Below are 12,504 nucleotides of genomic sequence, written 5' to 3'. Positions count from 1 at the left end.
ATCGATCGAGACGGAGATAGTGAAAATCGATCGAGATCGGAGATAGGTCAATTTGATGGAGGTATGTGATTAGTGTGATGGTGATTCCACCTAATTGCAAAATTTCTATCGAATGACACTAAATCGATTCTTTTGTCATTTCGTACCCGGGGTTCTGTGATTTGAAATCTTGAATTTTCACGACAACTAAGAAATACAATGTGTCAAGATGTACACGTGACTTCAAACAATCGACCACGGTCAATTGCATTAAAATTCCTAAAAGCCTATCCGATGCAGCTAGGCCATTAAAATCGCGCAGATTGAAATTAATCGCGAAATTGAACCCGGTTTTAAAAATTGAAAGTTCTATCATGTCATGATTTGTTTTAGGAAACGTCGACTCATATTTTCGGAGCCTTGGGATTTTTACGGAAAATTGTTTCTGCATAATTCGGAAATTAACAAAAATTCGAACGCGCCGAATCAAGAAATTCGGGCTTCCAGAGTGAGCTATTTGCTGACGGAACTTGTAGAAAATTCGTGGGCTTCATCTTCATCAAAATCGACATCGATTTGGGAATATGTGAAGAAATTGAGGCGAACGGGAAATTCAGCTATGGTTGAGTATTGCCAAATTTTTGGCTTCAAAATTTGGTTAATTTAGAGAAATTCTAAGCAAGAAAGTATTGGAGATATAAGGAATAAGGTTGGAGGCTAAAGGGGGGCCAAGCATTAAATTTTTGGGATATTTTGCTTTGATTTTCCTTCCTCTCCCTCAACTTCTCACGACCACGCTAGCCCGCCTGCCTCTTTCCTTTACCGCTTCTGCCATCTTCATTTCTTTTCCCGTGAAGCTCGACCCTCCTTCATCCCCTTTGAATTCCCCTGCCAGCGATGCCCACGCGGCTTCAGTCCCACCGAATCAGTCCCTACGCCCGCAATTCAACTCCACCGTTTTCTCCTTTGCAGCAGACCGCACAATCTCCATCCACGAAGTCGTTCAGGCCATCGTCATCCCATCATTTCCATCTTCTCTCCATCGTGCGGACGCCAGCAAAGTTCAGTCGGCCAGTCCACTGCTCCATCTTCGACCGCACGCCAGCGAAGCAACTTCATCTTCGCGTGTCTTCAGTGGATCAGGTCTCCAGCAACGTCGGTCTTCATTTCTCGAAGACCAGCTGCTTCGGTCTTCTCTCGCTCGTGCCGGCAGCCCAAGAAAGCCAGCCCACGCCAGCAAGATCAGCCTGTCTTCGGCCCATCTCCTCCAAGCCCACGTGAAGATCGAGCGTGTTGACCCCAGGTGTCCACGTCGATGGCGGCTGTCCCCTCCGACGTGATTGCTTGGGATTCGTTTTGCCCATCGAGGGGCTGGATTTGGGCTTTCTTTGAAGGATTAGAAAGCAAAAGCGGGCGACGTTAGCTCATGTTCGCTGTCGCAATTAATGACATCGAGCTCGAGATCGAGATCGAGCGTGTTGATCCGACTGTCAAGTTCGAGATCGACTTGAGGTCTTGCCTCTGGAATTTCGACTCGAGTCGAGTTTTGACAAAGCTTATCTGCCTTAACTTGGATCAATTATAGCTGATCGAGTTTTGTAGCTTTTTACAAAGTTTTTAGCTCGTGAATCGGATGTAACTTGTTGGATCATGCCATATATGGTGAGTTTCGATGTCTATACTAAATTTTGAAATAATGATACAAATAGTCTATGAACTTTAATCCGGTATGTAATGTGGTTCATAAACTTTAAATTTTATTCAATGATCCATGAACTTTAGTTTAATGTGTAAAGTGTTTTATGAATTTTCAATTTGTTAAATATAATTCATCAACTTTGAGTACTTGTTTAACTTATTCCCTAAGTGATAAGAAAATGATCAATATATTTCTTCCATTACTTCAAGTTCGGACAACATTGAATATTTCTATATACTTCAAAAATTAAGTTGAATTGCATTAAACAAATTGAAAATTTATGGACCATATTGCACATTAAACTAAATTCACTTTAAATAAATTAAAAATTTAAGGGTCATCTATGTTATTTTCCCTTTAATTTCCGTCAAGTTCGCGTGAACACCGTGTTCATAATTTGTAACCCGGCGAACTTGCGAGTGGTGAAGGGTGGGATCTCATTGGTCCATTTAGATCTAATCATGGACCTAAAGGCCCATGAATTTCGCTCATTTTGGGCCCAAACCGTAGAGCAGAATCAGCCCGTTACTTCGAAGCAGCGTCTGCATCTCCATCATTTCATCGTTTCGTCCCTCTCAGGTTCTCTCGCCTTCCAGAGAGTGAGCTGAAGTGGAAGTCCGCCGATGAGGTCGCCCGGCGAAGCGAGCGCCCCGTCCGCTCCGGCGAGCGGCGGCGGCGGCGGCGGCGGCGGCTCCGCCTTCGCGGAGAGAGCCTCCGAGGAGGTCCTCGCTCGCTACCGCTCCCTGCCGAAGAAGGGAAGCCCCAGGGGCGCGAGGTCACCGTCCTCGCCGCCTTCCTCCTCTCCTCTCTCCTTCTCGAGGTGCTCCTCTCTATCGAGCTCGGAATCGTTGCTTCGATTCGTTCGTCGGTTATTAGGATCGAGCATGATTCTGTTTCTTATCCTGTGAATCGCTCTCTCAGAACTGGAAGTGGTTTCGCTCGGGACGGGGACGAAGTGCATCGGGCGTTCTCTGCGGAGCCTCCACGGCGACGTCGTGAACGATTCTCATGCTGAGATCATCGCGCGGAGAGCTCTGATGAGGTCGAGCATCGTCGCCGGTTTGCTTTTGCCGCTGAGAGCACGTGTTTTGCGCTTCACTCGTTGACGATTGTTGATGACTTCTGAGGCGTGAGTTCGTTTCGAACCAGGTACTTGTATGCTGAGATCCAACGACTTAAGATGTCTGACGGTGATGATGGAAACGGCCATGGGAGCGACCGATTTCGATGCGGCGGTGATGTTCGTGATCGTGAATCGCCGCTCGAGCCGATCCCAGAAGGCCACGGCGAGGGGAAGTACAGAATGAGGGTGGGTTGGCAATTGCATCTGTACATATCGCAGTTGCCATGTAATTCCTGGAAATAGCTCATGGCTTCCCCTACTATGTTATGGTGCTAGGACTCTTTATTTGCTTTCATCGACTACTTCCTTTCGACAATCGAACAGTCGACGATGTGGTTGAGTTTTATAAGCTTATGAATCTTTCTGTTGTATGCGTAGGCGGAGTTGCTCCTCCCCCTCCCTGTTGCCTCATAAAATATCTGCAATGATGGAAGAAAATGAAGTCAAGGTACCATCAATGGTGGAAGACACGGGAAGAACGGTTTCAGAGGATATGTTGAATAAACATGGTAATGGAAGAGTTAAGCTCCTTGACTGATTAACATTTCTTTTTTGGGTTCCTCCTGTTTGTGAATTATCTGGATGATTCATTTTCATGCAACATCTTGCTCTGGTTTTCTAATGTGCTGGAAAGATTTTTGTTGGTTGGGATTCTATCACATGTTACAATTGATGCTGAAATGCTAATAATTTATATTTTATCTACAAATGAACCCAAAATGATCCTGTGTTGAAATGCATGAAAATGTGTGTGAATGCTGGATTTTTATTTATTTATTTATTTATTTATATAATTTTGGGTTTAAGAGGGAGCTGGAGCATAAGACGTAGGATCATATTAGAGTGGACCAAGAAGGATTAGGGGCTGCATGGTAACGTTCCTGTTCTCTTTTTTGTTCCAGGTATTTCTGTTAGGGAATAGTTTTGAATAAAAAGAACGTGTTTGGTAATGTTTGTTCGAGAATAAAAATGAATAGAAACACGTTTGGTAGATTTTATTCTTTTTTGTTTCTTTTAATTTTTAATTTTTTAATTTTATTTTTCATTTCTTTTTATTTTTTTCTTCTTTCGGCCGATCACCGGAGGCCGGCGACCGACCGACGGGGTGGCAGCCTCGCCCAGCCACGGCGAGGCTCGCCGGGGGCTGGCGATGCTCGGCGAGGTTGCTGACCTCGACGGCGTCACCGGCCTCGACGGCCGGTCACCGGCCATGGCCGAGGCCGGTGACCAGCCAAAAAAAAGAAGAAGAAAAGAAGAAGAAAAGAAGAAGAAAAGAGAAGAGAGAGAAGAAGAAGTGTTTCTTTAAAATCGTTTCTGGAACAAGAAGTAAGTTTTTTTTGTTTCTTTTTTTTGTTTTAATTTTGTTCCAGGAACAAAAAAACAAAAAAAGTGTTCAGAAACAGAAACAAGAAGTGTTTCCATGCAGGCCCTAGAATTCCTACATTTTGATTTTCTCTGGTTGTCATTCTAATACATGCTTTAATTCAATATGTGTTCCTTTCTCTGCAAATTCATGAGTTAACGATGTGGATCACTAGTCAGTTTTCTGTTGTTTGGCCTGTTGAATTGAGCAGTGAACTTTACATATTAGCAATTTACAACTTTTTATTGTGCAATAGCTTGTGAGAAAATGACATCATGTAACTATTCTTTGACAAGTGATGCGGCTTTGGAATCATTTCTCCTTACTAACTTACTCTCTCTCTCTCCATAAATCTGTTCATATGTTCAATCACAGGAGATGAGTTACCAATCGTTGCCTCTGTTCAGAGAAAGCCTGGACGTGGTGATGCTACACTGTCAGTCTGTTGCTCAGATAAGATAGCAAGATGGAACATTGTTGGTGTTCAAGGTTTGTTCCTTCTATCTAGGAATGGTCAGAAGCTAGGGCTGGCTGCTTATTGCATAATGAGACATAATGAACCTCCTGCTACTTTCTTGGATTTTCCCTGTTTCTTGGGCTTCCATGTCTTTTCCAGTCCCCTGCCTTAAGATAAGGCTGCATTTTGTGATATCATTGTTCTGCTAGATTGGCAGTTAGGTACAATGACTGCTGGTAGCATTCTCATTTCTCTCTTCAGGTTCTTTGCTTTCCTACTTCCTCGAACCAGTTTACCTGTCTTCTGTGATAGTTGGACGGTCTCCAAATAATTCTGAAGACATTTTGGTGCAGAATAAGTTGCAGCATGCTCTATATGAAAGATTATCATGCTTTCCACAAGAGCAATTAAGTCCCTTCCGATTGAACAAGGTTTGTACTTTTTTAGTGTTTATTAGCAAATTAATATGGAGTGGGGACGACTGAAATTTTATTATCCTCTTAGCAGCCATTGTTCCTGGTGGGCCCAATACCACTGGTGGAATTCCAGCATTGTGAGAGTGCTGCGGCGACTCTAACATGCGGGTCAGTTCAACCTCCTTTTTTCTGCTGAAATAGCTTGCATCTGCTAGATTTTTTTTTTTTTTTCCCAACAATATGCATTCATTTTCAGGTATTCATTATGTTGGAACAAGTCTGCTTGCATGAGGTTATTCTTGGAACCACGGGAAGGAAACAAGGTACCTCTGCCAAGGGGGCACGCTATCCATCAACCGAGTCATCTTTTTGCAAGTAAGTGCAAACTATGTTGAACGGTTTTTGACTACAGCAGTGCAAAAATTATTGTCAATATTGGTTTTCTTCTTCGCTCAGGAGGCAGTTATTGGAGATATTCTTGTCACTCAAGCATGAGGGCGCAGCCAATGAGCCATGCAAGGAGACTACTTATCGAGAATACAAGGTGAAGCTCCTTAGCCAAATAGTTATGCAACTCTTCATCTTACCGCCAAAGCTCCCATTAGATAGCAGGCATGTCAATAGGAATTTAGAGGGTGGAAAAACAGAATGGGAAGTGGCCGCTTTGTCCAACAAACATTTAGCAGTTAATCAGTTGTTATCAGCTTCTGCACCTCGTTAAGTCTGTGAATGGATGATGGACCTAAGTGTAGAACTCTCTATTGATAAAGAACAATTTCATCAACGATGAAATGGAAATCAATGTTGACAGTTTGTTTGCTCTCATTTTGACATTGATGTGGCTTTCCCTCCTTTTCATTCTTTTTGCAGGAAGGAGCTCAGTCTTACAGGTCAGCTTCGAAGGCTCTAAAAGATACACCCTTTTTAACAATTGGCTGTTGAAACCACTCAATCATGAGGCTTTTACTATCATGAGATAGTATATTGTCAATGATCATAAGGTATTCTTGCTTTGGTTATCATTTCATTTTTCCTTTAACCATACATTTTTGTAAGAGAATATTTCTTTAGTGTTCAACTCATTATCAGGACTGTCCAGTTAATCCAAATAGTGACAAAAATACTCTGATTTACTGAAAAGTAGAGGTTAAGCATTTAACTCCCTCCATAACTAATCTGGATTCGCATGAAACTGCTGAAAAAGTTTTCAAGTTTTGCACTCAGCTATTCATCTCATATACAAATTGTATGTCCCACCTTCTGAACATGCAATCCTGCGAAGTTTCTGGAGATTTGTTATGTGATTACATGTTTCCCCTTTTGTCGTCATAGTGAAACATCAACTTGTAGCCAAGTTGTCTTCAAAATATTTCTTTATCTTCTGTTCTCTCCAGTTACTCTATTAACGCTTATTCTTTTCCCCGGTACTTTGAAAATAGAGGAGAATACAGAAGGATCTGATGGTGAAGTGGGATGCATAAAATAACTCCGTAACTCTCAGTTTTCGTTAAACACGTCTGCTTTTGTTGTCGTCGTCATCGTCCAAGGAATCAGAATGCTTGATGAAAAGTGGAAGAAGGGCAATAAGATTCCTTCGCTACGCTTTACTGGTAATTACCAGAAGCGTTGAAAAGCAGGTGAAAAGCGCTTCACCGCCTGACAATATTCGCCTTTGTGCTCGCCTGACGTCCCCGTGAAGATGGCAACGGCAGTTCCTCATTTAGTCAGTAGTAATTGAATTGATGGGCTGCTTCTTCTTTGAAAGATGATCTAACTTTTTCGTAACTAGAGAATACAACTTGGCCTTTTTCGGGTGCTTTCTGGTTTGTTAAATGTTTTGTTTTACGCGTGGAGCTATAGGAGTCGTGAGCTCTTTGAAGACTTTTTTGACTTCGCATCTCATTTCTGCATTGCGGGAGCATCAACGTTTTTGTCCCCATACGTGTCCTCGGGAGTTAACGTGGGGCGGAGGTAGACGAGCACTAGAATATAAGTTTAGGTGGCCACGGAGGTAGAGGAGAGGGAGAGAGAGGCGGGGCCGTAAGACTATTGAAAATTCCTCACTAGAGACCTCATTGCCTAACTGTTTGGCCACCTACCTATTCTGAATAATATAGAGCGAAGCGTCAAATCAAGGAACGGCCGCTGTCGGACGCTCTTCTTGAGTTGCTAACTTTTAAGAGAATAATAATTCGTTCAAGTTCCCAATTCTAACGTGAGTGCCCGTCACTATCCAAGTACAGATAATTATATTTAATCTGCTGTTCAGACGAGTTGCTTAGAGCGCAAAACCGATGGTGGGTGGCGGAACCCCACTAAGATCGCACGCAGAGAAAATGACGAAATAAATGAAAGATGAATCGTGTTGGCACCGTTTAACTAATGGGGATTCTTTAAAGAACTTTGTCAAAAAAGGTTGTGGCGCAGGATTGACGAATGAAGTTTCGACCGTGCTCATAAGATTTGACCATCGGGTCCATTCAAATCACATGGAAGGAACGTGTTCGCGAGTGGATTGTATATGGTAGGCCCGTAGCATATCAAGAACATTGAGGCTGCTGATTGAAGACGATCGGGGATCTTATTTCTCACATTTCGCTTTCTCTTATGTGCCGGCTTTACCTGGGTATCTCCTCATCGCGATTTGCTCGTCCGGAATCCAATGTGGCTTAGAGTTGAAATTTTTGTCCAAACGATTTCACCTTTGAAACCCATCACATCATGCATGGCACGCGGTGAAATTAAATTGGTTGTGCACGTGATTCCATTCCTCCAATTCAAAAGATCTCCAAAATTTTCTCGTATTCCGTTAATTTCAAGAAAGTTTTCAAGAAAGTACTGATTGTATTATTAAAAATCATGCGCGTGATGGTCCAACCATTCAAAACATATAATATAACTCATCCAAGCGGGTTGGATATGCACGAGTCAACTCCTAGAAGCCCCAAAAGAGGAATTAAAAATTTACTAGGATGAGGGTATCGTTTAGCTCAGGTATTATCTATGGAGTTCCTGACCCTTTGTTTATCACCTAAACACCTGTCAAACTCGCAATATTCTAATCGAGAAGCACGGAACGCCGAGGGAAGCGCACTATTCAAAACCCCAACGTCGTTGCCGATGCACGTCGTTGCCTATTGCGCGTGCTCTCTCTCTCTCTCTCTCTCACTCTACAAATCTCTTTCTGGGGATGTGTCGTTCGATCGTAATTTAGGGAAGAAAAACAATGACAAATGACCCCCCGGACAAGCACGACGCAGTCACGCCGTTGGGGAGTGTCTCCTCCGCTGTTGCTCAGAGGTTATTGTTTGTCACGGCCCGTCCACGTCCTCGAATTCTCTCCTCTCCTCCGTGGACCGTCCGGATTGGTCCGCGAAGTCGTCTGGCAGCAATAATTTAACTCCGCATCGAGTAAAAAAAGAAGGATTCCAACCAGAGATGTGGCCTCCACCGTGAATCGTCAAACTCGCCAAAGATTAAACAAATGGCCCGCCAGCCGGCCCGGTGCGTCCATAGAACTCAAAAAAAGAAAAGTCAGAATATGCCCGCTATTCCAATCCCCCCGCATCCTATCAATCTTTCGATTTTTTGGCAATTTCTTTTGTTTCCTCCATTCATGTGGCTTCAGTCGAACGCCTGATCCCTTGGGGGAAATTTCTCGACCGCACCGGGGAACAGGGTATGACTGGAATTTTCCATGCTTCCAGGATATTATAACGACCAATATGAATTTGAAGAGAGTAGATTTTTGGGATGATATCTCTCTTTCGTTTCGAGGCTTATTAACGGGTTGGTTGCAGCTGCTGCTGCCGCAGCCGGAACAGTAAGCTAGTCGGTCTCTCGTCCATGGAAGAGGAGAGCAGCTCGCGCGGATGCTACGGCGGCAAAGCTTGGAGGCCGGTGAAGACGTGGGCTTCCGCCACCGTCTTCGTCCTCTTCACAGTGGTCCTTCTCTCCGGGGTCTTCATCTCTTGGATAGACATCGTGAGTCTCTCTTCTTCATCATCATCTCGCGTTCTCCTTTTGATCCTCTGCAAGTTGGTTTTCCACCTTCTACAAGCGGTAGCTTCTCGGGAAAACAAAAAGATTGATTTTTCTTGTTCTTTGGCAACTCTAAGATCGTTGCAGACCATTAGCTTTTCTGGGTTCGGGTTAATATGTTGTAATTTGCAGTTGATCTCAGTTTGTCATCATGCGAAAGGAAGGAATTTGCAGAAAGCTAGAGCTAATGGAACTGCTTTTAGAAAGTAACTGGAAAGAACAGAGCCTGTTTCATTATGGCTCCACTTCCACATGCTAATTCTAGTAATCTGCTGCTCCTCCGTTCTTGTTTCTTCTGCATACTTTTCTCTCTATAATAGTTAAAGACAGAATCGCCTTTGTCGAGTTGATGATGATGCTATGGATGGCCCATGACCAAATAACGCGTGGCTTCCTTGCATATCAGTCACTCCTCTCGATGCATTGATCTCGGATTTTCCTTTTTTCATGTTTCATCTATTTGTTTTGATTTTGGCAGCCATAGATATTGCTAATGTTACGCAGATACTGAGATTCTTCATGACTTTGTAGATCTCACATATCAGCTAATCTCATATCCTTGAATTAACACCTTGGTATTCCTTTTCTATTTTTTGGGTGGTCTGTAGCCTACTTTTACTTTTCCAGGCGCTTCAATTTTCAAGACTACCGCCAACGAAAGCTCTGCGCAACCATCTCTGAAGAAAACCGAGTCTCCGAAAACCGAGTTTCCACCCGAGTCTCCGAGAACCGAGTTTCCACCCGAGCCTGCAAAAAAAAAGAGTTCCCGATCAACTGCCCGAATGCAACCACGAAGCAAACATGCCCCTTGGATTATCCCTTGAAACACGAGACCAAGAATATAGACGCCGAGGTATGTCCCGAGTACTTCCGGTGGATCCACGAGGACCTCCGGCCTTGGAAGGCCGCGGGAATCACGAGAGAGATGTTGGAGGGCATTAAGAGCACTGCGCATTTTAGGATCGTGGTTCACAAGGGGAAAGTCTATCTGGACAAGTTCAGGCCTGCATACCAAACGAGAGAAGAGTTCACATTCTGGGGATTGCGCAGCTCGCGAGGTTGTATCCCGGTAAGTTGCCGGATTTGGAACTGATGTTCCAATGCGAAGACCGACCAGCGATCAAGAAGGAAGACTACAAGGGCTCGAAAGGCACCAAGATCCCGCCATTATTTCATTATTGTGGACACCACACGGCGTTTGACATTCCGTTCCCTGATTGGTCCTTCTGGGGTTGGTAATAACTCGCTCCTTTAGCGTTGCAGCTTCTTTAATTTTTTGTCATAGTGCTAAGAAGCGAGAGCATTTTTTACTAGCTAAACCCTCGACTGTTCGAGCTAAGTTTAGCCCGTGTCTTAGCAGATTCGGTGGATGAGTGCAGCATAATAAGCTCTAAATGCATGATTTCACTCGATGCATACAACCCACCACACCAATTCGGTTCATTCTCAATTGTTCAGCCAAAGATGATCGGGTCCCTGTCTAGTTCGTGGGGAATTTGCGAAAGCAGTTCCACTGAGCAACCTTTTTGCATCTTTTAATCCTCTCTTACGGAAAAGCATCATGTACAAAGTGGGAAGTGTCTCACTCAAGCACGTTTTATGTGGTAGGCCTGAGGTGAACATAAAGCCATGGGAAAGCACATTATCAGCCATAAAAGAGAAGGCACAGATGATCTCATGGAACGATAGAGAGCCCTATGCTTATTGGAAAGGCAACCCAACTACTTCTCGAGGCAGGGTGAACTCCTCAAGTGCAATGACAGCAAAGAAATCGATTGGAAAGCTCGCGTGTATAACCAGGTACAATGAACAAGAAAAGCACTTTGTTGAACTCTTGAAATCATTGACGATAACCGATCCTTTTTCGATTTGGTCGGTGCTACCTATTGTTACTTGGATCGGATACTAAAGTTACGACACTAAAATGTGAAACTTGATGCGCTTGCGATTTCCTTTTCTAGGACTGGGGTCGTGAAATGGCTGAAGGATTTAAGCATTCGAATCTAGAAGATCAATGCACTCATAGGTAAGCCAGTAACAATTCTCCGTTTTGTTCATCTACAATTCCCCTCCCGCTCTCTTTGTAAATGAGTTGTCGGTGTAGTCGGTGTTCCAGATTGCGTCGCGTTTCCTTGTCATGAACTGAATATGCTTGCATGAACTATAAACATGGAGCAGGTATAATATCTACATTGAAGGAATCGCTTGGTCGGTTAGTCAGAAGTATGTTCTAGCATGCGATGCCATGACATTGCGGGTAAAGCCGGACTACTATGATATCTACTCGAGAGGGCTGATCCCCATGGACCATTACTGGCCCATAAGGCCCCACAAGATGTGCAGGGACATCAAGTACGCCGTGGAATGGGGGAGACGAGCACCCTGCACAGGCGCAGGCCATCGGAGAGAACGGACGCAGGTACGTCGCCGAGAGCGCGAAGATGAAGTACGTGTATGACTACATGTTCCACCTGCTCAGCGAGTACGCAAAGCTCCTGAAGTTCGAGACGAAGGTGCCACCGGGGGCGGTTGAGATGTGCTCGGAAGCAATGGCCTGCCCGTTCCGCGGCTCGATCAGGAAGTTCATGGACGATTCCCTGGTGATGTCCCTAGCGACGTGCCGCCGTGCTCGTTGCCGCCCCCTTTACAAACCCGACGAGCTCAAAGCTCTCCAGGAAAGAAAAGAGAAGGTGACCAGAGGAGTGGAGATGAAGGAGGCTCGGTACTGGAGAGATTTTAAGAGGGGCACGTCCTCTTGGTGGTCGCGGATATTTCATCATTAGAGTACGAAAGTTGGACACGTTAGTTTCCACCGTCGGTCCACTTATACCTTAGAAACGATGAGAACACAGTAGCGAGCAGATACATTAAAGAAGACATTTTGTAAGTAGAATCTCTCTCTCTAGGCGTACCTTTAGAAGCCACTTCCTTATTGGTTAGCCTGTGCATGATGGCTACAGGCGCAGATGAATAGCGCTCCACTTTGTGAATACTTCGTGCAAAAAATTACAGAATCATGTTCTAAAAATTAGACCTTCAGCCCATTCGTGCGATGAACTTGGCCGACGCTCAAGGAATTCTTACTCTTCGTGGTACGGTAGGGTTCATTCCAAATTTCCCACATATGTGGTCCGTTCATGTCTCATGAATTCAGCGGCTTTCTAATCTTATTGTACTTTGAAATCGGAAGATCACATGTTTTCCATACTTATGACATTTTATTCAAGTAGATATTTGCATGAGAGCAATTAAATGTCTACCTATTTCATCATTCGTTGCATGGATTTTTCTAGTAAAGATACACGGCTCATGGTTGACCAAGATCGGAGGTGGGCGTACATGATGGTGGCAATCGTAGCCAATCGCTGTTGGATGCGATTAGTCTATTGTTGGTACACCAACGAGTCCAACGTGGTATAGAAATTG

At 44.2% G+C, this 12,504-nt stretch overlaps 1 protein-coding gene and 1 pseudogene across 1 annotated transcript; both read left to right on the top strand.

Moving 5' to 3' along the window:
* Window positions 1–2,517: 2,517 nt before the first annotated feature.
* On the top strand, window positions 2,518–6,404 carry LOC104443458 (tRNA-specific adenosine deaminase TAD1). Its single transcript, XM_039312050.1, is given in 10 exon segments — window positions 2,518–2,720; window positions 2,828–3,070; window positions 3,180–3,310; window positions 4,540–4,653; window positions 4,883–5,052; window positions 5,129–5,205; window positions 5,294–5,316; window positions 5,319–5,412; window positions 5,494–5,581; window positions 5,908–6,404. Coding segments are annotated over 9 exon segments (792 nt in total). The 5' UTR covers window positions 2,518–2,720; window positions 2,828–3,047; the 3' UTR covers window positions 5,980–6,404.
* Window positions 6,405–8,316: 1,912 nt separating this feature from the next.
* Window positions 8,317–12,253, top strand: LOC120286036 (annotated as a pseudogene).
* The last annotated feature ends 251 nt before the right edge of the window (window positions 12,254–12,504 follow it).

The sequence above is a fragment of the Eucalyptus grandis genome, chromosome 5, assembly GCF_016545825.1.
Source record: "Eucalyptus grandis isolate ANBG69807.140 chromosome 5, ASM1654582v1, whole genome shotgun sequence".
NCBI lineage: Eukaryota > Viridiplantae > Streptophyta > Magnoliopsida > Myrtales > Myrtaceae > Eucalyptus > Eucalyptus grandis.
Note: the sequence above shows the minus strand (reverse complement) of the source record. Positions and strands in the feature narration are given on the sequence as shown.